Below are 27,499 nucleotides of genomic sequence, written 5' to 3'. Positions count from 1 at the left end.
AAAATATTGCAATGATCACCATTTTATTCTCTAGGGTCTCTGCTAAAAAATATAATGTTTGGGGGTTCCAAGTAATTTTCTAGCTAAAAATAAAGATTTTAGTTTGTAACCAACAAGTGTCAGAAAAAGGCATAAAGGGGTTAACAAGCACCTGTCAGAGGTGAAGCAATATTACAATGTTGTTGAGTAGATTTTAATTTTTTGTGTCATTGCCAATAATGACCTGCAGTGTCTGAGAGGGGGGACAAGCGAGACACAAATAAAATAGGATTTGGCTGTCAGGAAAAACAAGTGTTTTATTAGGCTGCATTCACACCTGAGCATTTCGTTTTCAGGCAGAAAGTTGTATGTTTTTACCACGATTTTGTACAGGTCAAAAGGTCACCTATGTAAAAAGCAGAAAATCTTCTGTAATCTGCCCAAAAAGAAGGTCATATAATTTTTTGAGCTTCAGGCATTTTGATTCAGGTGACAAAAATGCTCAGATGTAAACAGGTGCCATTGAAATGAATAATATTTTGCTTGTTGGGCGTTTTACGAGCTGAAAACGCAGCCTTATATTTATGGGGCTTGTGCATTGCATATATTAACTAGATTCACAACTTGTTTAGACATACAGGAACATTTTATGGTTCTTTAATATATATTTATAACGTATTCAGACAGTCGCACACGTAGTAATAACATCATATCATAACATTTCATCTATGCTACCTGTGAAGGCTTTCATTTCATGAATGTGGATTGCCTTCAAACGCTAAAAGGAAACACCACCAAGAGGATATAAATTGGAGGATCGCACTCACCGGCACTGTTGGCCTCTGTCTCTAGGATGTGAATCTCAGAGCAATCTGACAGCGAGTGCTCCAAACACAGTTGCAGGAAACGGGCCTGTGTCCTCGTGATCCTCTTCAGCAGAGACAGGAGAGCCACTGTCTGCTCACATTCATTCCAGCCCTTGAACCACTCGGATAATGTGCTCACCTGGTCTCTGAATTTCATGATGCAGGTGAGAAAAATCAACAACTACAAGCACGGGAGCAATTCTATGACATGGCAAGGGGTGGCCCAACCACAGGATGGCACATGGGGATATATGGACAGCCACGTGAGCACCGCAAAATCCTAAGACTGAAAAAAAAAAAAAAGTTAGAAGACAAAGGAGTAATACATCTAGTACATATATTTAAAAACAGGGTTTGACAAATTTACTTTGAATATAGGAGCCAGCTAAAAAAAGGTTAGGAGCATATGCGGCAACATGTAGTATGTATATAACAATAAGCATTTTAATGTGTAGGCACCCCAACACATGCATTTACGTTTGTACGCGCAAATATGTGAGGGTATAAGTTTATACTAAGTATATACTAAATAAGCATTTTTTTTTTGGCGGGGGGGGGGGGGGGGTTATGTGCTTGGGTTAGAACTGCACAATTCAGGATAAAAAATGAGAATCACAATGATTCTCAGCGTAACAAATTTTCATATTATACAGAAAAATTGGGCTAGCATTACTGTTTAGTGTATTTTTTTCCCCAAAAAATTGCTTTTGAAAGACTGCTGCACAAAGACAGTGTGACAAAGTATTGCAATGACAGCCATTTTATTCGCTAGGGTCTTTGCTAAATTATTATATACATTTTTTTTTTTTGGGGGGGGGGGGGCTGCAAGTAATTTTTCTAGAAAAGAAAAAAATACTGATTTTAACTTGCAAGCAACAAAATGTCAGAAAAGGGCTTAGTCTTTAAGTGGATAAACTGACCTCGTTTGCAGACCAAAGTTTATCCCTTTGATCTCTAAAAGAACACAAGCATACAATGTTTTTTTTTATCACTTTTAGCACCTTGTTGACAAACACTGCTTTTTTTTCACAGGTGTGAGCAGGAACAGCTCTGCACTTGTTACGGTATATGAATTGTGGATATGCAGGATTAAGATCGCAAGGGGGTCGAGTCGAGGTCATGATTTTTAAAAGATTCATTGTGCAGCTCTAGCTTGGGTGTAACTTTTTTTTTTACATGGGGACACAAAGTTCCCAATGTGATGATTGTTTGGTGACAGGTTCTCTAATGAGCCATGCAGGGTCTAAAAGACCCTGCATGTCTCACCTGTGCTCCACTGAACGTAATGCAGATCTCACTGCATTACATTCTTTCCCAGGTGTGTGCTGTGGGGGCATCCACAGAATTTTTTTTTTTTTTAAATCAACCCAATCCTTAACAGGGCTATGCACAATCCCCCATAACGTGATGGCGTTTGGGTCTTGAGACTGACCGCTTAAATGGCAAGCACTAAAATATGGAGACACAGCAAGTGTCATGTGAACCCACTTCTCTACTTATAATTTCTCATATGCAGCACATTTATGGACTTTGCCCCGCATGGCCAAAGTACAGGTACGCTTTACAGAGAATTTCCTAAATTGTTTTATTTATATAGACACATGATGAAATCATCTAAATATAAAACCAATCTCAAAGTGTTGATGCTTTCAGAAGTCTTGTTTTTATGGTTTGTAATATAATTATATACAGTATGTAGCCTGGGGCAGCCACAGCAGCTTATTACTAGGGATGAGCAGAAACCCCTGGTTAGGTTCGCAGCAGAACATGCAAACAGGCAAAAAATTTGTTAGAGCAGAAGAACACTGTTAAAGTCTATGGGACATGAACATGAATAATCAAAAGTGCTAATTTTAAAGGCTTATATGCACGTTATTGTCCTAAAAAGTGTTTGGGGACCTGGGTCCTACCCCAGGGGACATGCATCAATGCAAAAAAAAAAAAAAGTTTTAAAAATGTCTTTTTTCGGGAGCAGTGATTTTAATAAACACTTAAAGTGAAACAATAAAAGTGAGATATTCCTTTCAATTTCGTACCTGGGGGGTGTCTATAGTATGCCTGTAAAGTGGCGCATGGTTCCAGTGTTTACAACAGTCCCTGCACAAATTTACATTTCTAAAGGTTGTGAGGATGAGGCCCTTGTCCCCATCAACATGGGGATAGGGTGCTTTGGGGGGCTACCCCAAAGCATCCTCCCCATGTTGAGGGCATGTGGCTTGGTATGGTTCAGGAGGGGGGAACACTCTTGTCCCCCCTCTTTTCCTGCAGCCTGCCAGGTTGCATGCTTGGATAAGGGTCTGGTATGGATGTTTGGGGGGGAACACCACGCAATTATTATTTTGGCTTGGGGTTCCCCTTAAAACCCATACCAGACCTGAAGGGTCTGGTATTGATTTTGAGGGGGACACCCACGCCATTATTTTTTAACTTTGGTGCGGGGGTCCCCTTAATATCCATATCAGACCTGAAGGGCCTGGTATGGAATTTGGGGGGACCCCCACGCAATTTAAAAAAAAAAAATTGGTTTGGGGTTCCCCTTAAAATTCATACCAGACCCAAAGGGCCCAGATATGCACTAAAATTAAAAAGTCTGTGGCTACAGAGTTCCAAGTGCACTCTGCTTGATAATGATGGGGTGGTGGATTTGTAAAGCTGGTGACGGCAGTGGACGATGCAAGCAACTGTCTTGAATACAGGGTGGATAAAAAAAAAAAAATATGAAAAAAAATTAAAAATTTTTAATAACATGCTTTTGGAGTAAAAAAAAATCTACGTACTGTACACAACAAACTGTATGATTTAATCGGTTTTAGTGTTGCAGTTTTACTAATCTGACAGCTTATAGAAAACCTTCATTTTGTTTGCAAATATTAAAAATTCTACCAGCAAGAATAATGCCTTACATTTAAAGAGCACCTGTCATTTCAGATTCATCATGCCAAAGCCTGTTAGCGGACATCCACTCACCTGTTGTGTCACTGCCGCATCACCAGCTGTCCCCATTAAAGTGAATGGGACTGTCGGCGAGTAAACAGCGGGTTAGAGGAGGAGCCGCTGTGGGAGAGAGATGATAGTTACTCTTTAAAAATTATGATTTAAATTGAGTTGATTTAAATCAAGCCTTTTTACTAGTGATTTAAATCAAATCCACCCTGCTTGAATATGTATTTCAGTCTAGCTTTAGGCATAAACAATTCGTCACCCAGAGGTATGTTTATGCTATGGACTGGGGATAGTAAAGTACATCCACTTCAATTCACACCTTTTTACCCCCTTTGGACAATTTCCGTTATGTGTCTAACTTCGTAATTACACATGATACAGAATACATGTATTTCTTGCGATCCTAAGGTCTTCCAAAAAAAAAAAAAAAAAAAATAAAAAAAAATGTAAAAAATTCTCTGCTTGTTCTATTTATTGTAACACTAAAATTTTAATTTTTGGCACAAAGCATGGTAAAGTTATTTACAAAAGATTTATTTTTTTTTTTACTTTTTTTGCATATATTTTTCTCATAATGCATCAGCCATCTAAACTTTTTGCCGATTTAAAATGAAACAGATACTATATACTCTAAAACACATAATTCTCCACAGGAAACCCTGAAAAGAGAGATATATATTTATATATATCACACGGAACAGGTGATTTTTTTATTTTTTTTTACCTACAGGTAAGCCTATAATAAGAACATCTCCTAAACCTGCAAGGTTTAGGCGGCATTGAGCCTGCATGCAGCTGCTGACGTCAGCAGCGCAAGCATTCTGCAGGTCCAGCCTCTAGTGCGCGTCCGAGTGACATCATTGCGGCTCTGAGGTTACTTAATTCCCTGTGCACAAAATAAACATTCTTCCCGAAACTCCTGCTGTACCATGTACTTGTATGAGAAAGTATCCTGTTCCTTTCTATTGCTTCCTTTGTGTGAAGCCTCTGGTATTCCCGTCAGTCCCTCTGCTTTCCTATTAAACACTGACCACACTAAGCAGGAGAGCACACTGTGGTCAGATCTCTAGCCATGCTGGAAACTCTGTGTACTCATCTCCAATGATCAGACTTGTCCTTGTCCCCCCTCCCCACACAGCCACCTTACCCCTTTTCCCTCAGTACTGATTGCGTTTCTCCCACAGCGAAACGTTTTCTTTTTTTCTCTGACCAGAAGACTAAAAAGCGAGTCGGATGGTACCCCTGTGAGCCAGGTTTAGGAATTCCGGTGAGGGCTGCACTAACCTGCCGCCTCGGAGCTTCTCACAGGTCGCCCCCAATGGCATTTCTGGGCATATTCAATCCCCGCACCATTGCACGCCGCTCATCAGCTCAGGTCTCCTGTCTTCCCTGGTGTGCAGTGGGCGCCATTTTGCTAAGGTCCAAAGGATGCAAGACACCAAGGGGAGAACTTGGCGCGCTCCAAGCCTCATTCTCATGACCCAGGAAGTGGGCTTAAAGCATGGAGGAGACACCGAACCCGCGTGGCTGTCAGAGACTGAAGCTTTCCTAGCTCACCAAAGCTCAGTGAGCTGCAAGGAGCTGAAAGTCTATCTGAGCGCCCCTCCTGGGAGGATAGAAAGACAACACAGGTGGCTGCAGGCAAGAGCCATTTACCTACTATGGGGGGGGACGACCCCAGATTAAGTAGTAATCCCTGGTAACCCCATGCTCTCACCTCCTGGGGATGAAGGCCTGCAGTCATGATACAGTGGGCTGGAAGTGTGACTGTTGGTTGTTCCCTCTTCTCTTGCAGATTCCCCAAGTGGATCTCAGGAGGTCTCTGACAAACCACCTTCTACATCTGATAGAACTTGTGCCAGTAAAAAGTACGGTAACTGTGGGTAAAGAATGTCTAAATCTCACACCAAGCCATTTTGTTATAGATATATTAATAAACTGGCTGGAAAAGAGGCCACAGGATTAATGAAAGATATTCTTAAATCTGTTCAAGGGAACGTTGGCCACTATTCAAACTTTCCACACCTCTGTACCTACACCTCAGGTGGTAAGACTCAGAGAAACTCCCATCTAAAGAGGGTAATGGCCCTGGCCTCCCCCCCCCCCTCCCCCCCTTCCTTTTGAAAAAATGAATAAAAATGTTTGGGATTCCAGATGAGGTGTGTGGGTATGCTACTGGGGCCATACACAGCCTAACTTGGCAGCTCCCTAGTTGGACAGCAACATGGAATGAGGCGATTTTTGGCCTTATGTGACCTTGAGAGAAAAGCAAACCCTGTCGCAAAGGGAAAGACAACAGTGGTGAGTACTTCACTTTTTTGCCTTGGGAGATTAACTGAATCCACAATGGCAGAGTGGTGGTTTCTAGGCATTGAGATAGGACTCTCTCCCTCAATACAGGGTGCTACTATCCTTGGCCTTGGGTCTGGGAACAAATAGCCGAGAAGCTTTAGCTAGACCAATGTCAGAGGGGGGGGGGGGGGGTTGGTACACAGCAAGGGGTACCCTTGTGAACATATTCTCTTTGTGAGGGTTGCTTGGTATGTGTAAGATCTTATCAAGCTCCAACCTATTAATTCCTCCTTACACTGCAGTTATATCTGTAGGTCTGTAAGAGTTAAATTGGGACCTCTTGTGGTTTGGGATACAGCCCACTCTTTGGATGAATTAGAAGAATGAGGCCAGGTTCACCCTTGTTATGACAAACGCTCCAACATTGGAAGCTCACGTCACATGACGTGTGAAAAACAATGTTTCCCTATGGGAGCCATCTTAACTGGTCCGAATTTGAAAATGTTACCTGCACTACTCCGGTCCTACTTTGATCCTACAGCCCATTGAATATCACTGGATCGCCACCCTAACTGATCCAACTTTGGCATGCGACTTGCCCTTCAGGGCACAACTCCACATCAAATTTAAAAAAAAAGAAAAAAAAAAAAAAAGCCAGCATGGGTTCCCCCTCCAAGAGCAAAACCAGGCCCTTCGGTCTGATATGGATTTTAAGTGGAACCCGCACGCTAAAAAAAAAAAAAAACATCAGGGGCTCCCCCCAAAAATCCATACCAGTCCTTTATCTGAGCACATAGCCTGGCAGGTCAGGAAAGGGGGTGGGGACGAGTGCCCCCCCCCCCCCCCGAACCTTGACTCTGACTTCATGCTTTGTCTGGTTGTACATCAGAAACACACAATGTCAGTTATTTTGGTCTTTTCTGTAGAGCTGCACAATTCTAGCTAAAATGAGAATCACAATTTTTTGCTTAGAAGATAGATCACGATTCTCACGGCTTAACAATCTTTCACATTAAAACAAAAAAAATAAAAATAAAAAATTGGGGATAACTTTACTGTTTCTTCTTTTTTTTTTATGTATTGAAGTGTATTTTTTCCCCATAAAACTGTGTTTGAAAGATCACTGGGCAAATACAATGTAACAAAATATTGTAGCAATTGACATTTTATTCCCTAGGGTCTCTGCTAAAATATATATATATAAAGTTTGGGGGTTCCAAGTAATTTTCTAGCAAAAATTATTGATTTTTAACTTAAAGTGGTGTTCCACAGAAAAAAAAAAATTAATGAAAATTCCTAAAAAATAAATAAAATATGTGAATTTTTTTTTTTTTTTAAACTCACCTCTAAATGCCTGTTGCTAGGGGGGTCCCTCGTAGTCTGCCTCCTTCAGTGCCTGGGCTGGTGACACCACTTCCCCTTGGCGCAGGAAGGGCTCAGCTCTGCCTCCTGTCAGTCATGTGGAACACTTGACAGGTCCCAGATGACTGCGCGGCCAATCACGGCGTGCTGCGTCGCTCGCGTATGCGGAGTGGGTTTCCGGCTGTAAAGCCCTAGCCAGGTGACCACAGTTAGAATGCCAGCGCCGACGGGGGGGGGGGGCTTGCGGGTGGTACGATCAGGGCTTCATTCCCCCGCATCGCAGGACCCTGGGACATGCAAGTGTCCAATTATTAAAAGTCAGCAGCTGCAGTATTTGTAGCTGCTGACTTTTATTTATTTTTTCAGGGGAACTCCTCTTTAAGGAACAAGTGTTAGAAAAAGATTTAGACTTTAAGTGGTTAAACCTCCTGCATTTAGACCTTGTTAAAAACTTGGCAGACTGCCTGGATTTTTTTCTTTACACACAGAAGTTTAGCCCTTTGATCTAAGAAGGAAGTTAGTTACAATGTTTCATGTTAAAAATTTGGCAGACTGCCTGGATGTTTTTTTTTTTTTTGACAGCTGAGTGAGCAGATAAATCTCTCCACTTGTTATATGAAAGAATCCGCAAACTGTCAGGGGGGTTGGATCGAGATCATGTTTTTTTAACGATTAATTGTGCAGCTCTACTTTTCCGGTTGTCTTGTTGCTCATCAGAAACACAAAACAGTAAGTGATAGTGTACTTTGATGCTACTAATAAAATACATAACAGAAATGTCGCTAACAACCTTAATGATAATCACAAGACTGTACCCTGTTGCTAAGCAGATATGCACAGCATTGCAGTAGCTAGTGACATCTGTTGCCTATGGCTATACATTGTAGCTAATCACAAATGAACAGCATTTAAAGTGGTTAGCAACATTTCTGTCGATCATAACTGTTGTTAATCAGAAATGCACAGCCTTTAAAGTCGTTAGCGACATTTCTGTTGGTCTTAGGACTGGACTCTGTTGCTAAACCGAGTTTGACGGTGTCTTTCCTGTTATGACCGCGCCGTGTTACTAATCAGAAAGGCACAACATTGAGAAGGTACCTTTTCTGTTTTCATACAAGTCATACGACCGTATCTTGTTGAGCATCAGCAATATGCAGCACTGAAGTTTGTATCCTTCTTTCCTTCTATTGCTTGTCTTGCTACACTTCAGAAACACACAACACTCAAAGTTTGTGTCTTTTCTGTTTTTTACATTTGGCTGCACATCAGAATATGCAATAGTGAAGACTGTTTGCATCTTTCCTATTTAGATTATATAGCCTTGTTTCCATTTTGAAATTCATGACTCTGAAGTTCATGTTGTGTCATTTCTGTGATGGTCCATCTAGCTGCACTTCAGAAATACACAACATTATTGTCTATGGTATTTATATTTGTAATATTAATTATGCATGTATCACTTTTATTTCAGACCTTAATTTTCCTGTGAACACAGAAGGGGCCAGGAATTTTGGCTGCAGAAACCTCAGATGTCAGAAAATTCAGTCACTTAAATTCAAGCATGCCTGAGGCATTCCATGTGCTTGTAACCTGGTAGGGTTGTACGACACTGGAAGGTGGTTATAAAATCACCTTTTTTAGTAAGAACCTTGGTTCATAGGAGTATTACCTATGAAATGATTATTACAGAAATTATCTGCTCCATATACCCAACTCAATAGGTGTAAGGTTCTATATGTATTCTTCATAGCAGAATTGGTCGTAGCAGACCAACGTGAGCTTTCTGCTCCTGCTATAGACAACCTCCTGTAGTAGGGTTCTGCTTAATGTACCCCTCATTAATATCAAAAGGGACCCAATGGTGTTAGAGTGGATTATGGTTTCAGACATCAGATAGAACACCTGATATTTACGGAATAGGTATAATTCAGTGTTTACCAAGCTCCCTTCCGCTTAATGTTAATGCATTTGCAGTCAGGGATATAGGGAGTCTGTATGTAGAGCACTTTCACAGCTGACATGTGAAGGAAGTCATAAGGTTGGTGTGCTTGGGCACATACCTGTCCAGCTTTCTAAGCCCAGGGAATAACCTCCTCTTATTCTACTCCCTTAAGTGGGCCTTCCACAATTGCTAGATGTTTGAGACAGTCAAACTGTGCTAATCTACTATTTTCACAGGTTTTCTGATTCCATTTTTAAAGAGCAATCCACAAAGATCCTGCATCCGAAACGGAGAAGGCAGGGACATTGGTGGAGCAAACCTGCTTATAAGCCTCCTGATCCAGCTAAGATACCCTCATCAGTCATAAGGAAGTGGAGGTAAAACGTGCTGCAGAATTTGGCAGGAAGATCTTGCAGCCAGTGGTCACACCCCAAGGTAGGCCTGCAGATTACTTGATTATCCTCATATGTTGTTGCCCTGGAAGGTGAGGTGATAAAACCGATGGTTACTTACCTATAATGTTGTTTCTACAAAACCTTTTAGGACGGCAGGCCTACTTACCGCCTGTTAAAGAGTGGAAGAGAATGTATACAATAAGTGGTAAGTGCCTAAGTAAGTGTCTAAAGACCCCTTGTGAATCGGTTGGGAGAATTACTTTGCAACAACTGAAGGACAAGGGGTAAGGCGGAGCCTTTTAAATAGCTGTGAACTGATTGCGTTTCCTGTGGGGAGGAGCCTCTCATCTCTCATGTGTTGCCGTCCTGGAAGGTTTCATAGAAACACTGTTATTGGCAAGTAACTTTTTTTTTTTCATTAAAATATGAAAGCAAAATGTTTTGCTTTCATATTTATTTTAAACTGAATGGGTTGTTTTACAAGGTGATCATTTACAAAATCACTAGAACTGCAGCTCTCACAGGCTTCATGTACATGGGACATTGTTCAACCGCTCCTGAAAGATTTAACTTTACAGCTAGAAACAGGCATCTAAAAACAGGCGTTTAGATCTAGAAGCATATGGAAAAAATAAATAAAAAAAATTGTGTTTTTTTGGGTTAAAAATGAAAAACGTCGAAACGAAACGCTGCTAGAGGCGAGTTACTGCATTTAGCGCATGAAATGTCTCTAAACTCAGCTTATGAACCCATTTTTTTGTGTTCCAAAAAAAAAAAAAAGTCTCTAAACTCAAACGCCTAGAAATGACCCTGTGTACATGTACTGATAAGACAGAGGAGAGTTCAGCAGTTGAAAAAAAAAAAATGTCCAACTGCTCCTAAAAGGTCCATTTAGCAGCAGCGTAAATGAGGCCTTACTCACAGACTGCAGTCTGACAGGGAACTGAGGAGATAAGATAGCTAGTGTTACTTTTGGTATTGTTTACAAAATGTTACACTGAATGATCATTGTGATTGGCTGTCACAATAATTATTTAATGAGGAAGGCTTCAGATTGGCTCCCAATCATAGGATTGGGAGCTCCTCTTTCTACAGACACCTGGTCTCAAGGAGCTGTGCATGGGAGCAGGCAGGGAAAAGTAACACGCCAAAAGGTAGACAACTGGTTATAGAAGCACCCCAATAATCAGTTCGTACCACTGTAAGCGATGGTGTAACCTGTCTGATCACTGCTCCTGAAGAGGTTACAAAACTTCTCAGATGCCCATCTAACCAATTGCCCCCGGATCCTGTTCCCTCACAACTTCTATGGTCACCCTCTTATTCTATCCTATGCTCCCTCACTCATCTTCAATCTCTCTCCTCTCCTTCCCAAAAAACATTCTCAGATCACTCCCATACTTAAAAAGCCCTCACTGGACCCCTTTAACCTAACCAACTTTAGACCCATCTCATTGCTCCCATTCACCTCTAAACTTCTAGAACACTTGGTCTACAATGGTCTTAGCTCCTGACTCAGTGAAAATAACCTTTTTGACCCCTTACAACGTGGCTTTCGCTCACACCACTCCACAGAAACGGCCTTACTAAAACTCACTAACTGCTAAAACCAATGGCCACTACTCCATACTCCTACTGCTTGACCTCTGCAGCATTTGACACTGCTGACCACCCGCTCTTTCACAACAAACTGTTCCCTTGGCCTCCAAGAATCTGCTATATCCTGGTTCTCTTCCTACATATCACAGCGCTCCTTCAGCGTTACCTACAACTCTGTTTCCTCCTCTCCATTGCCCCTTTCTGTGGGGGTCCCCCATAGCTCTGTCCTTGGTCCTCCTCTCCATCTACACCACCTCCCTTGGTCACTTGATAACTGCCCAAGGCTTCCAATACCATCAACACGCTGATGACACCCAAATCTGTCGGTCTACGCCTCACTCCTTCAGTCTCCTCTCGCATTACTAACATATCAGCATGGCTGTCACACCACTTCCTTAACCACTTCAGGACCGCCGTATTGCCATTGTACGTCAGCACAATGGCACAAGCAGGCACAATCACGTACATCTACGTGATTGCCTTCCAGCGGGTGGGGGGGTCCGATCGGACCCCCTCCCGCTGTTTACGGCGGTCCGATTCGGTCCAGGAGCGCTCCGTGATGAGGGGATGGCCGTTGGTTTTCGGCCACCCCCTCTGGATCGCTCCTGGCCAATGAGAAGCTTCCTCCCCTGTGTATTGTTTACACAGGAAGGAGGAAGTGATGTCATTCTCCTCGGGGCGGTCTTTTTGACCGGACTACGAGGAGAAGACTAATAGTAAGTGTGCACCAACACTACACTGACATGTAGGTACACACAGGCACACAAACCCCCCCCCGATCTCCCCCCGCCCCCCCTCCCCCCCCAGTCACAGTGTCACTGATTGCATTGATCATTTCTTTACTGATCAATGCATTCAGTGTCAGTTGTGACAGTAAAAACTGTCAGGACAGTTAGTGTTAGGTCCAGGGTAGCCCCCATCACCCCCCAATAAAGATTTAACCCCCTGATTGCCCCTAGAGTTAACCCTTTCACCCCCTTTTGCCAGTGTCACTAAGCGATCATTTTTCTGATCGCTGCATGTGTCGCTAGGTAGCTAGTTATTTTTTTAGGTTCACCGCCAGGTTTTTATATCGCTAGGTACCCCGATATACTACCCAATAATGGTTTTAACCCCCTGATTGCCGCTAGTTAACCCTTTCACCCCCTTTTGCCAGTGTCACTAAGCGATCGTTTTTCTGATCGCTGCATTAGTGTCGCTACAGTCGCTAGGTAGCTAGTTATTTTTTTAGGTTCACCGCCAGGTTTTTATAGCGCTAGGTACCCCGATATACTACCCAATAATGGTTTTAACCCCCTGATTGCCGCTAGTTAACCCTTTCACCCCCTTTTGCCAGTGTCACTAAGCGATCGTTTTTCTGATCGCTGCATTAGTGTCGCTACAGTCGCTAGGTAGCTAGTTATTTTTTTAGGTTCACCGCCAGGTTTTTATAGCGCTAGGTACCCCGATATACTACCCAATAATGGTTTTAACCCCCTGATTGCCGCTAGTTAACCCTTTCACCCCCTTTTGCCAGTGTCACTAAGCGATCATTTTTCTGATCGCTGCATGTGTCGCTAGGTAGCTAGTTATTTTTTTAGGTTCACCGCCAGGTTTTTATATCGCTAGGTACCCCGATATACTACCCAATAATGGTTTTAACCCCCTGATTGCCGCTAGTTAACCCTTTCACCCCCTTTTGCCAGTGTCACTAAGCGATCGTTTTTCTGATCGCTGCATTAGTGTCGCTACAGTCGCTAGGTAGCTAGTTATTTTTTTAGGTTCACCGCCAGGTTTTTATAGCGCTAGGTACCCCGATATACTACCCAATAATGGTTTTAACCCCCTGATTTCCGCTAGTTAACCCTTTCACCCCCTTTTGCCAGTGTCACTAAGCGATAATTTTTCTGAACGCTGCATCAGTGTCGCTAGGTAGCTAGTTATTTTTTTAGGTTCACCGCCAGGTTTTTATAGCGCTAGGTACCCCGATATACTACCCAATAATGGTTTTAACCCCCTGATTGCTGCTAGTTAACCCTTTCACCCCCTTTCACCAGCGATCACAGTATAAGTGTCACTGGTGACGCTGGTTAGCCAGTTAGTTATTTAGGTTCCCCGTCAGGTTTTTATATAGCGCCAGGGACCCCCATATACTACCTAATAAAAATTTGAACCCCCTGATTGCCCCTAGTTAACCCTTTCACCACTGATCACCGTATAAGTGTTACGGGTGACTCTGGTTAGTTTGTTTTTTATAGCATTTTATATTCAAATCCGGAAGGCAGTGCTTGGTTTTCGGGGTCCCGTACGTGGCTAGGCTCCCAAAAAGTCCCCCACATGTGGTATCCCCGTACTCGGGAGAAGCAGCAGAATGTATTTTGGGGTGTCATTTCACATATGCCCATAGCATGTGTGAGCAATATATCATTTAGCGACAACTTGGTGCAAAAAAAAAAAAGTTTGTAATATTCCCGCAACTTGTGGCAAAATATAAAATATTCCATGGACTCAACATGCCTCTCAGTAAATAGCTTGGGGTGTCTACTTTCCAAAATTGGGTCATTTTGGGGGGTTTTGTGCTATTTTGGCATTTTATGGCCTTCGAAACTGTGATAGGTAGTGAGGAGTTAAATCAAAAATTTGCACCCTTAGAAATCCTGAAGGTGGTGATTGGTTTTCGGGGTGCCGTGCGCGACTAGACTCCCAAAAAGTCCCACACATGTGGTATCCCCATACTCGGGAGAAGTAGCGGAATATATTTTGGGGTGCAATTCCACATATAACCATGGCATGTGTGAGCAATATATCATTTAGTGACAACTTTTTGTAAAAAAAAATTTTTATTTTTTTTTTGTCATTATTCAATCCCTTAGGACAAAAAAAATAAATATTCAATGGGCTCAACATACCCATCAGCAATTTCCTTGGGGTGTCTACTTTCCAAAATGGGGTCATTTGGGGGGGATTTGTACTGCCCTGCCATTTTAGCACCTCAAGAAATGAGATCGGCAGTCATAAATTAAAAGCTGTGTAAATTCCAGAAAATGTACTCTAGTTTGTAGACGCTATAACTTTTGCGCAAACCAAAAAATATACGCTTATTGACATTTTTTTTTACTAAAGACATGTGGCTGAATAAATTTTGCCCTCAATGTATGACTAAAATTTAGTTTATTCGATTTTTCTTATAACAAAAAGAAGAAAATATCTTTTTTTTTCAAAATTTTCGCTCTTTTTCCATTTATATCGCAAAAAAAAAAAAAATCGCAGAGGCAATCAAATACCATCAAAAGAAAGCTCTATTTGTGGGAAGAAAAGGACGCAAATTTCGTTTGGATGCAATATTGCATGACCGCGCAATTACCAGTTAAAGCAGCGCAGTGCGAAATTGCAAAAAGACCTCTGGTCCTTAAGGTGTTTATTGGTCCGGAGCTGAAGTGGTTAAACTAAATCTCTCTAAAACCAAGCTGGTAATACTCCCCCATGCCCGTGCCACCCTCCATGACTTTTCCATCAATGATGCAACCATCAATCCCTCTACTCACGCCAGAGTACTAGGTGTAAACCTAGACTCTGACCTGTCCTTCCAGCCCCAAATCCAAACGTTGTAGAAAGCTTGTAGACTTCACCTCTGTAACATCTCTAAAACAAGCCCCTTTTTAACAAATGAAACCACCAAGCTACTGATTCACTCGCCTTGACTATTGCAACTCCCTTCTCATAGGCACCCCCCTCTCCAGTTCATCATGAAAGCTGTTGCCAGACTCCTATCTTACCAATCACTCAGTGTTTGTCACCCTTCTCCGCCAATCTCTACACTGGCTTCTAATTGCTCAGCAAATTAAATATACTAACCACAAAATACAAAGCCATTTGCAACTCTGCCCCAAGCTACATCACCAATTTGGTCTCTGAATATCACCCAAACAGCTCCTCAAGACCTCTTGCTCTCAAGCTCCCTTGTCTCCTCCTCCCATTCTCGTCTCCAGGATTTCTCCAGAGCCTCTCCCATCCTCTGGAACTCTCTACCTCAATTTGTCCAGCAATATCCTACTCTAGCTACATTCAGGCAATCCCCGAAAACCCATTTCTTCGTGAAAGCCTATCACACCTCCAGCTAATCTTTTACCACTTTCATCAGCGCATTCCCCACAGTTACATGTTGTGCCACCTGACCCAACCTTATTAGATTGTAAGCTCTTCTGAGCAGGGCCCTCTTAATCCTCTTGTATTATATTATATCTGTATTGTCTAATAATAATAATAATAATAATAATAATAATAATAATAATCCCTCATCAAATCTCCCAGCTAGTGGTGTCTGCATGTTCCCACAAACATTACGTCTGCAAGATCTGGTGATAATTATCACACGTCTATAGGACTGAAACAACTAATTGATTACTAATCGATTATGAAATTAATCGATTACCATTTTCATAATCGATCAAGCAGTAACATTATGGGGTAAAAAAAAAAAACTAAAATTAGCCCTTTATAGTACAAAGAGCAAATAATCGCTACTGTAAATATTACACTCACTGTTCTACAGTAAAAAAAAAAATTAACCCCTTCCAGTAGTGATTATCTGCTTTTTTTCTACTATAAAGGGCTAATTTTAGTTTTTTTAACCCCATTATGTTACTAAACGTCTTAGACCTGGTTCACATCTATGTGTTTATTGGTGCTTTTTGCAGAAATGCACTACAGTTCATTTACATGGTTTCCTATGGGACACGTTCACATCTGAAAGGGTCAGGGACTTTTAACGCAAAATGGTGCTTTATTGGTTCAATATACTTCAATGGAAAAGGTGCAGAAAAGCACGTAATGCGTTTTTGCAGCAATTTGTGTTTTTTAATCTGCCCAAAAAAAAAAAAAAAAAAAAAAAAAAATGCAAATTGCAGTAAAATCACGTGCACAAAAATCAAAACGTCCAGCAAAAAGCCCTGCAGAAACAGATCAAAAGCAAACTGCATAGGTGTGTACCGAGACTTATGCTGGCCACATGGATCCATTTTCAAATGAGAATATTCAGACGAAAAATCTTTGTACATTCGCTGAAAGAATTTTGTTTGAAATTTTCACTTGTTTTTAACATTGTTTTTAAAATGAATGTCATTTCTGAACAAAAACCACTTACATTGTCTGAAAATTCCTTTGACTAAGAAGTTTTCTATTATTTCCAAATTTTCCCATCACTGTGTTTGAAAATAAACATCAATTTGACCCACTTTTTTTTTTTTTTTTTTAAAAAGGTTATTAACCGATTAATCGAAACAAATCGGCCAACTAATCTATTATGAAAATAATCGTTAGTTGCAGCCCTACACGTCTATGGTTACCTTAACATCACGTGACCGCTGCCACCAGGAAGCTGACACTGCGCAGTGCTAATCGCAGGTAGTGAGACGTTTCCTGATCTCTGCAGCCGCTGATCAGGAAATGTCTCACTGCCTGTGATTAGCGATGCGCAGTGTCAGCTTCCTGGCGGGCTCGGGCACGTGGAGATACAAACACATCTGAGCTCATCCTTATTTAAAAAAGGTTGGAAGCACATCTTTTCATTTGCACCGCACAGATTCTGGCCCCGCCCACCACTAAATTTCCAACTATAAAATTATTACTGTCTAAAAGGTAATATGAAGTTTCAAAAAAAATAAAAAAAAATTAATAATAATGGCCACATGTTCTGACTTGAAGAGACAGGTGACCATAATATCCAAACCCAAAATGTTTAGATTTTCTTTCACCAACAGCAATAATGGTAAAGAGAAAAAGAAGGGGAATCTCAGAGAGGAATAAAAACCTGACTAGTGTTCTAATCTTGCTCTACTATCAAAAACAAAAATTGCTATTAGATATACCTTAATGCAAATAATATACAAAATTACAGGCACATGAAAATAAAATTACAGAATCCATACCATCAAACAATCTTTTAGTGACGAGACTAACCTAAACAGAAAAAAGGAAAAAATATTTTACAGGCAGACGAGGCATATCCATATTACAGAACATTACATAAAGTATAACTAAAGGCAAAACTTTGTTTTTCAGTTTTGGATAAAGGGGAGAGGGGTTAGAACAGCTGTCAGTTTTTATTGCCTCCTGTGCCCCTGTGAAGGAGATTCAGCCTATTTGTCCTGTTATCACTGAAAGCGGGATTCCACCCTAAAGTGGAACCTCCGCTGATCGGATCCCTCCCCCCCTCCGGTGTCACAATTGACACCTTTCAGGGGGGAGGAGATACCTGTCAAAGACAGGTATTTACACCCACTTCCGGGCATAGACTCCCGTGGGAGTCTACGCCATTTCCTGCCCTGCCGCGCTGTCTGCTGGGACACACAAGGGTCCCAGTGACAGCGCGGAGATTTCCTAATGCGCTGCGCGACTCGCGCATGCGCAGTAGGGAACCGGGAAGTGAAGCAGATTCGCTTCACTTCCGGATTCCCTCACCTAGAATGGTGGCGGCAGCAGCCAAGAGCCGAGCGATCGATCGGCCTCGGCATCGCTGGACCCCGGGACAGGTGAGTGTCCATTTATTAAAAGTCAGCAGCTGTAGTATTTATAGCTGCTGGCTTTTAATATTTTTTTTGTAGGTGGAATCCCTCTTTAAAGTGAAACTAAAAGGAAAATCCCCAAATTTTGGGCTGTCCCCAGAAAAGTAAGAGGGGAAATCTTCCAATGGGGACACTAGTTCTGTTTGGCTATGGGACAGAAGGTGAAGGAAAATCTCCTCAATGGGGCAAAGCTGGCAATCATAAAAGAAGTTTAGTTTGCCACCATGGAAGACAGCTTGTAGCTCTCAATGAACTGTGTGGGTGCTCACCAGTGCACCCATAGTCCATGGATTCTTTCTGCTCTTCAGTAACTGTCTGCCCGTACGAGAGGTATGGGCAGACAGCTGAACCGAGTGTCTGCAGGAGCCCAACACTGCACCCATGATCGAATGATGGCAGGTGCAATGCTTTGCAGGCTTCATTGCAAAAAAATAAAAATAACAAATGCATATCTTATTTTGCCTGCAAAATCATGTGCATTATTTATTTTTACAAAGGTGAACTTTGCCTTTAATACTGAAGAGTTTGGATTTCCCCAGTGCCTGTGCTGCTTGCAAGGAATCAGATGGTGGCAGCCACCAGCACTGGATGGAAGTTTTAGCTGTCCTTAACATGCTTCCTTTAGGGCTCATTCACACGGGCGATTAGCACACACTGCAAATTCCAGTGGCTGCGATAGGTGCGTGTGAAAACCTGTGGCTGCTCAGCCCATACAAAACAATGACTGGCCGATAGCTTCTGCAGATATCCATGACTGTTTACCAGCCATTACTTGTGGTTAAAGAGGAAGTAAACCCCTTCAAACCACTTTGACCTACAGGTAAGCCTAGATTAAGGCTTACCTGTAGGTCCAAGCAATATCTCCTAAACCTATATGGTTTAGGAGATATTTGCCCGAAAATGGAGACAGCGGCGTGCAGGCGCACTAAATGCGGCAAATCCAAGAATGGATTTGCCTAATTTGTCGACTCCCGTGCGCATGCGCGGGAGTGACGTCATCGCGGCTTCGCCGAATGGCAGAGGCGGAGCTGCGAGACACGACTCCCGTGCGCATGCGCAGGAGTGACGTCATCGCGGCTTCGCCGCTGTCATTGGTCGGAGCTGCGAGACGCCACCAGCAAGATGGATGCGGCGGACTACAGGGATCAGCGGCGACTTCGCTGGCTCCTGTGTCAGGTAAGTGACACATAATGAGCTACTATGCGATGCATAGTAGTCCATTATGCTTTACCTTTGCAGGGAAAAAAAGAGGAAGTAAACCCATCAGGGTTTACTTCCTCTTTAAGGACAGATTATTGTGGCTGGATGCAGTCTGCCTGTCAGTGTTTTTTAGGAGCCGAGCAGCTGCAGTTCCTTGCATACACCTGTGATTCCAACTGCAGCAATCCGCACATTCTTGCAACTGGAAATCGCTATGTGCGCTAAACACATGTGTGAATGCACCCTAAAAGCTAAGCTCCAACAATATCTTCAGTCTTGCACATGCGTAGAGGCTCCTCTCCCCTACTGAAATTGCTTGTTCTTTCTTCATTGCATAGTGTGAGCTTCTCAGTGTGAATTGGAAGGTGCAGCAAGTGAGAGTTTGACTCGTTTCTTGCCCAGCCTGAACTGTCCCTGGCCTGTCCTTTCAGTTACTGGACTTCACTTCCAATCATGGAAACCCTATCACCAGCCATTTCCCTCCCCTCTTTTTGTCCAATCACTGAGCGCTTTGTATTCCGTGCACCTATTCACAAAATACAAAGCGATCTGTGAATGGACAAGGGCAGACAGAGCAGCTGCTGTGTAGGGGAGCTGCAAGTCTGAAGCATAACAAAAGAAAAACTATGAAAAAAAGTAGAAAGTGAACGTGTAAAAAGGCTGATATCTAGGAAGTAGAAGAAACTTCCTGAGATTTTGTTTACATTTTTAAAAACATTCTGCTATGTCCCCATCCTCTCCTAGGCAAGAATAATATGTCCCTGAGATGTCCCAGTGATAGAAAGCTGGTGGAGCACGATCTCAGTGGCTGGGAGGCAGACTAGGCGACATCATCTGGGAAGAAAGTTACGTTATATAAAGTAACCCAGCAGGTTAAAAAAAAAAATCAAACTTTTTTTCCCCCAGAGCTCCATTTTAAAATCTTCAGTAATGTTTATATCTAAATATGAAGTTTTTTTTTCTTTTAGGTCTCATTAAGACAGGCAAAAGTCTCTAGAACCCCTCTGAAAAATGATCCGCGGTGGATCGCTTTTTAAAGGGCCATAGAACTGTGGCTTCCAGGCATTTAGGAGGAGACCCTGCCACCTCCTGAAAGACAGCTGGCTTTTTTTACAGCCAAAGCTGAACTTTGTATTGGAAAAATGTGCTTCAACACAGGCAAAAGGTTTCGTTTGCATTTTCGGTGCCACACTTGAAAAGTCAAGATAAAGTATAACTACAGGCAGAACGGGTTTTGGATAGCGTGGAGAGGGATTGAAACCCCTGTCAGGATTTTATTGCGGCTTGCGCCCCTAATTTGCCGTGACAGTGAAGAAAGCATTTGTATAGGCAGTGGTGTCTGTCAAACGTGACAATGGGGATGAATTTGCTGCGCCCACGAAGCATACCAGCCACAGTACAACCCCTTCCAGCTGCATGTTATATTTTAGTTTCAACAATGGCTCTGACCAGCTTCCCCGTCCCTGCTGAGGAAAAACAGCCCCACAACACGATGCTGCCACCACCAGGTTTCACAGTGTGAATGGTGTGCTCAGGGTGATGTTTAGTGTTAGTTTTCTGCAACACATGGCATTTTGCTTTTAGGCCAAAAAGTTCAATTTTGGTCTTATCTGACCAGAGCACCTTCTTACACATATTTACTGTATCCCCCACATTGCTTCTTGCAAACTTCAAACAGGACTTCTTATGGCTTTCTTTCAACAATGGCTTTCTTCTTGCCACTCTTCCATAAAGGCCAGATTTGTGGAGTGCACAACTAATAATTTTCCTGTGGACAGATTTTCCCACCTGAGCTGTGGATCTCTGCCACCCCTCGGGAGTTACCATGGGCCTCTTGGCTGCTTCTCTGATTAATGCTCTCCTTTTGCAGTTGGGCCATACTCTTTCCATTTTCGTATGATGGATTGAACAGCGCTCCGTGAGATGTTCAAAGCTTGGAATACCGTTTTATAACCTAACCCTGCTTTAAAAGTCTCCACAACTTTATCCCTGACCTGTCTGGTGTGTTCCTTGGCCTTCATGATGCTGTTTGTTCAAGAAGGTTCTCTAAAAAACCTCTGAGGGCTTCACAGAACAGTTGTATTTACACAGATTAAATTACACACAGGTGGACTCTGTTTACCAATTAGGCGACTTCTAAATGCAACTGGTTCCACTAGATTTTCGTTAGGGGTATCAGAGTAACTGCCCATACACACGATCTGAAAATAAGACGAAAATACAGATTTCGATGCCATCGCACGATATTTGGATGAAGGGAAAATTCTGGAAAGCCGCACTCAAAATCAAATGCCTTTAACGAATCACAGGAGCTGACACGCTTCACGCTTTCAAATGTGCTTATTCATAGCTGAATAGCTATGAATAAGCATGTTTGAAACGCGTCAGCCCTGTGATTCATTAAAGGCACTTGATTTGGAGTGCGGCTGTCCAGAATCTTCCCTTCATCCAATTACCTACGCTTATCCAACACCTGCTGTTCCTGTTCTGAGAGGCTACATTTCCAGAAACCCTTCCTAGAGCGGCATCTCTCCCCCACCATTGTACGATAATCAGATGGTTTGTAGTGCAGAGCTTGAGAGCGCTGAGCACGACAGTTCATCCGATATTATCCGATGGGCCAAGCACAAAAAATTCTCGTACGATACCAGATACGATTTTTGTTTAATCAGTACAGTGGTCATCCAAAAATACAATAGAAGTACACAACAGATGACATCACTTCCGATTTTTTTATTCTGTTGTACGAGAATTTTCGTAACTTTAGTTAACTTTCCATTTTTAATATGCGACTAGCATGCAAAAAACAAAAAAAAACAAAACAAAAGGACGGGGGCTGAATACAAATGCACACCACATTTTTCACATATTTGTAAAAAATTTGGAAAACCATTTATTGTTTTCCTTCTACTTCACAATTATGTTGGTCTGTCACATAAAATTCCAATAAATTACATTTACGTTTTTGGTTGTAACATGACAAAATGTGGAAAATTTCAAGGGGTGTGAATACTTTTTCAAGGCACTGAACAAGAGTGCCTATGACATACAAATTGATGGGCCTTCCAATAGTACAAGGGAAGTTCTATGGCAGGAGTGTACAAGCAGCTGACCACATACAGTCAAAAGAAGTGGGCGAGTCGTCAGGTAAGAATATTTGTGTCAAGACATATAGGGGTCCCCATACACACTATTAGATTTTATGCAGATTTTATGCAGATTTTTGTCTTCAGATTTACCAAAACCACGTAGTGCAAGGCCCTGCCTGATTGCATACAGATTGAAACTCTTAAGCCCAGTACACATGCTCTGAAAATCGCACGAAAAATGCCGCATTAGAAATCGATCGTACAATAATTGGATCGTTAGACAGAGCTTTCGCGAGCCAATCAGGACAGTTTATCTGATATTATTCTATTGGACGTGCATGGAAAATTTTTTTGCACGATGCCAGATTGTATGATTTTTGTTTAATAAGTACAGCGGTCAGTCGAAAATGCAATACAACACATTACATCACTTCTGAATTTTTATTCTGTCATACGAGAATTTATGACTTTAATAAATTCAGCAGATTCAATGTGAGATTAGCATGCAAAAAAGAAAAAACGGACGATGATTTGTCCAATAATCTCATCGTGTGTACAGGGCATTAAGGTTTGACCTCATATTGTATGGTTTTGGTAAAGCTGAAGACAAAAATCTGCAGATAATCTAATAGTGTGTATGGGGTCTAAAGCTGCTTTCAGACTGGGGCATCAGCGTACCGTAGTTTTAGTGGTGCCATGCGGGGCCGTTTTAACCCCCACTTGCAGCCAAAAAAAGGTTAAAATGCTTTGCTGGTGGGTTTGCGACGCTGTCCCATTGTTTGATAGGGAGGGGCATTTTAGGAGCGGTGAATACACCACTCATGTAGCGCTGCAAAAAAAGTCCTGCAAGCACAACGCTCCAGTACAAAAGACCTCAGGCTTTCCTACAGGAGAGGCTCTTTACAGGCGCTATTTTTAGCGAGGTAGTGCCTCAGTGTGAAAGTAGCCTAAGAAACACAACTACACTCAAGATTCATCTCATTCTTAAAGAGGAAGTAAACCTTGATGAGTTTACTTCCCCTTTCATTCCCTGCAAAGGCAAAGCATAATGGACTACTATGCATCGCATAGTAGCCCATTATGTGTCACTTACCTGACACAGGAGCCAGCGAAGTCACCGCTGTCCCCTGTAGTCCGGAGCATCCATCTTCTCGGTGGGTCTCGCTGCTCCGCCGCTGTCATTCGGCGAAGCCGCGATGACGTCACTCCCGCGCATGCGCACGGGAGCTGCCACGCTCAGTGCGCCTGCGCGCCGCTATCTACGACACATGCGCCGTAGACAGCGGTGCCTGTCTTCGGGCAAATATCTCCTAAACCGTGTAGGTTTAGGAGATATTTCTTGGACCTACAGGTAAGCCTTAATCTAGGCTTACCTGTAGGTCAAAGTGGTTTGTAAGGGTTTACAATCACTTTAATGAATTAAAAAAAAAATTATAAAATTATACATACATACATATATATATATAAAAGCTGTGTGAAAAAATGATAAAGAGGAACTCCAGTTTTTTTTTTTTATTCAGCAGCTATATTCAGACACGGAGATGTGGTTCGGCCAAGCCCCACCTCTCTCCCAATTGGCTGAGTTTGATTGACAGCAGCATGAGCCAATGGCACCACTGCTCTCTCAGCCAATCAGGAGTGAGAGTCCTGGACAGGCAAGGCACTCGTGGACATCGCTGGCTAGAGATGGGGCTCAGGTAAGTATTACGGGGGCTGTTGCACACAGAGGGCTTTTCTATCCTAATGCATAGAATGAAGATAAAAAAAAAAAAAAAAACTTCTGACTTTACAAAATTGAAGTATTTTTTTTCTCCACAAATAGAGCTTTCTTTTGGTGGTATTTGATCACCTCTGCATTTTTTATTTTTTGCGCTATAAACAAAAATAGAGCGACAATTTAGAAAAAAAAAAAACGCATTATTTTTTGCTATAACAAATATCCCCAAAAAATATACCAAAAAAATGTTTTCCCCAGTTTAGGCCGATACGTATTCTTCTACATATTTTTGGGAAAAAAAAAATTGCAAAAGGTCTTTAATGATTGGCTTGCGCAAACGTTATAGCGTCTACAAAATAGGGGATAGTTTTATGGCATTTTTATTAATTTTTTATTTTTTTTACTAGTAATGGCGGCGATCAGCGATTTTTATTGTGACTGCGACATTATGGCGGACAGTAATTTTTACAGCGATCAGTGCTATAAAATTGCACCGATTACTGTAAAAATTAAACTGCCAGTGAAGGGGTTAAGTGTGTCCTAGGGAGTGATTCTAACTGTTAAGGGGCGTGGCTATGAGTGACATGTCACTGATCATCGCTCCCGATGACAGGGAGCCATGATCAGTAACAGTGTCACTAGGCAGAACAGGGAGATGCTTGCTTACATTAGCATCTCCCCCTTCTTCCTCTCCATGAGACGATTGTGGATATATCTTTCTGCCAGTAAATACCTTAAACAGCCTAATTCCTGTTTCTTTTCTGGTAAAAAGCCTAGGCTTATGACATCATACACAGCTTTCTCTCTCACTCTCCTGAGAGTTTACCGGAAGAGAAGGGGGTGAGTCATAAGAGGGTCAATGAGAGCTGCAGAGTTGAGGCGTGCCTCTAAATCCAGGAAGTGAACAAGCAGTAGCGTTAGCTGCCCACAGTTAAAACAATTGCAGCCAGACTCAGTGGTGATTTCTTCAGCATATTTGGCAAGTACAGAATCACAGTATATATAAAATATACCATGGTCATGCAATGTTATACACAAATTCAATTTATAGCATTTTTTTTTTCACACAAATAGAGCTTTCTTTTGGTGGTATTTGATCACCACTGGGTTTACTTTTTATTATATAAATGGAAAAAAAAAAAAAAAAAAAAGACATTTTGAACACTCCCCGCCCCCAAAAAAAAAAAAAATTATATTTCCCACTTTCTGCTAGAAAATATTAAAAAAAAAAAATCTATATTTTTCATACATTTAGGCCAATATGTATCCCGCTACATGTCTTTGGCGGGGAAATAATCCCAATAAGCATAGATTGATTGATTGTGCAAAAGTTATAGCATCTACAAACTATAGTACATCTATTGGAATTTAGGTAGCTATCAACACAGTAATGGCGGTGATCAGCAACTTATAGTGGGACTGTGATTGGGTGGCGGATAATATGGCGCTAACAGACAATGGCTGGGAGGGTCACAAACTGACACCGATGTTGCTAATGACGCTAAGAGCCAGCCAGTGTCATTAGTACAGTGACAGAAGCAAGAGAGAAATACCACCCAGCAGGGTGGGACTTTTAGGGCAACAAAAAAAGTAGCGACAGTGTATAGTATTAGCCCTTATCCCTGTATTAGGGCTAGTCTACACTTCAAAACAAGGCTTCGGACAGGCTTTGTTAAAGCTCTCTGAACGCTGTCACAGAATAAATTTGTTAGCTTACAGTCCTGTTTACAGCTGCTTTTGCATCAAAAAGTATATGGCAAGGCAAGCTCGAAGCCCCCAGCAAAAGCAGGTTTAAACAGGACTGTAAGCTAACCAGTTTATTTAGTGACAGAAGCTTTGACTGGCAAGAGAGCTTTAACAAAGCCTGTCCAAAGCCATGAAGTGTAAACTAGCCCTAATACAGGGATCAGTGCTAATACTATACACTGTCACTGTACTAATGACACTGGCTAGGAAGGGGTTGACACCTAGGGGCAATGAAGGGGTTAAAGGTGTGCCTTGCTGTGTAATATGTATAACGTGTGCTGCTTTTACTTTTTGATCTGGCTGTTTTTTCCCTCTCTCTGCTATTCTAGAAGAAGCAGCAGCCAGATCGCTGTTCACTGCACACAGAGTTCTGCGTGTTTGTAAACACGGAGCGCTGCCTGTGATTGGACAGAGCCGTTATGCTGAAATCTTCTGTCAAACTCCTGCTGTGTCCAATCAAAGCTGGGGTCTGGGTCGGCAGGGAGCGCGTGCATTGAACACGGAAGACAGGAGACGACGTACAGGTATATTATCCGGTCTGCCTGTGCCGCCCCACAGGACGAAATCTACCCCAATGACTTCCAACCGGGGGAGGGGGGGCATTCTGATATGCCCAAAAAAGGTGTAGGGGTTACACTGGTGAGTTTGAGGCTCGTAGGGCAGGCGATGATGAGCAGGGTGCCCGCCTCTGTCACACGGGTGTGAATAGGCCCCTCTATTTCCTGTTCTAGTGGGATTTTCCCACCACTACCAGTGACAATCATCCACCAGTACAAATAGAGTGACCCCCCCCCCCCCCCCCCCCAAACAAAACCTGCCAGAACTTCTGCCCCCTCCCTCCCCAGCTAGATGAAGTAGTTGTGCACAGGAAGTGATGAGGAATGGGGTGTAGAGGACACAGATGGGAGCTGTGCTACTGGCAGTGACAGGGTGGACTGGGAGGGGTGGGCTGACACCGCTGTACAGGACACACACCACCCCCCTCCCCCCATTATACCATCCCCCAACCGGGGCTCCCCTTTACCTCACAGCACAGCCCCAGGTCGGTTGCTATGGAGATGAGTTGGGGGTGACTCCTCTGTCCCCCTCCTCCATATTCACTGCCCCACAGCACCGGAGAAGTCCCCAGCGCCCCCCACCCGCTGCCGGAACCCTTCCCTCCGCTCCCCGTTCACACTTACCGCCCGCTCAGGCCGTTGCACTCCCCCGGGGAGCCACACAGGCAACCACCGCCGCCAGCACGTCGCACGTTACGCTCTGCGTTGGAGACTGACGTCACCGCGCACGTCGGAGGGCCCCCCAACACAGAATACGCCTCCGACTGCGGATTGGCCGGCCCGGGCCGGTGATTGACAGCGGCGCTAGTGAGCCCGCCTCCAAGCCCCGCCTTGGACAGAGACAGCGCGGCGCGATTGGCTGAGACGGATTTAATTGACAGGAGGAGAACAATGCAGGAGGGCGTGGCATGGAGAGTACTGCAGAGAGAGAGAAATGTCATGTAGATGGCAGGGATGTGAATGATGGTTCTGGATGACAGGCCAGCCACAGGGACATCAGAGCCCCCCCCACCTCCCCTTTTTATTTGCTTACACAACGTGAGCTTGGTTGCTATGGGTAACTGCACCACTTTTTCTCCAGAATCAAAAACAAATCGAATCCCCCCAAAAACTAAAATAGATTGCAGCTGACCAGTCCTAAAATGTGGTGGCTGGAGATTGTCTTTATTTTACACCTGGTGATCCTGCCAGTTATAGGGTGACAACACTCCCTCACTGTACTGTATGGAGGAGAAGTGTAGTCACCCTAGGCCACTCCCCTGATTTGGAC

General features: G+C 42.9%; 1 protein-coding gene across 3 annotated transcripts in view; it reads right to left on the bottom strand.

Annotated features, from left to right (window-relative positions):
- SAMD4B (sterile alpha motif domain containing 4B) overlaps positions 1-26,950 on the bottom strand; it is an 88,105-nt gene extending 61,155 nt beyond the window's left edge. For 2 of the 3 annotated variants that reach the window (XM_077479906.1, XM_077479924.1), the window contains exons 1-2: positions 26,854-26,950; positions 807-1,131 (exon numbers count right to left, since the gene is read on the bottom strand). In XM_077479906.1, the coding sequence (XP_077336032.1) occupies positions 807-1,002 (196 nt within the window). In that variant the 5' untranslated portion in view covers positions 1,003-1,131; positions 26,854-26,950. Of the gene's footprint in view, positions 1-806; positions 1,132-3,812; positions 3,900-26,853 lie in introns of all 3 variants that reach the window. The other variant, XM_077479915.1, reaches the window with a different exon arrangement.
- Positions 26,951-27,499: the final 549 nt, after the last annotated feature.

Source organism: Lithobates pipiens, unplaced genomic scaffold, assembly GCF_037356315.1.
Source record: "Lithobates pipiens isolate NorthernLeopardFrog02 unplaced genomic scaffold, aLitPip1_a1.2 Scaffold_1, whole genome shotgun sequence".
Lineage (NCBI taxonomy): Eukaryota > Metazoa > Chordata > Amphibia > Anura > Ranidae > Lithobates > Lithobates pipiens.
This window is presented reverse-complemented; position numbering and strand designations above follow the sequence as displayed.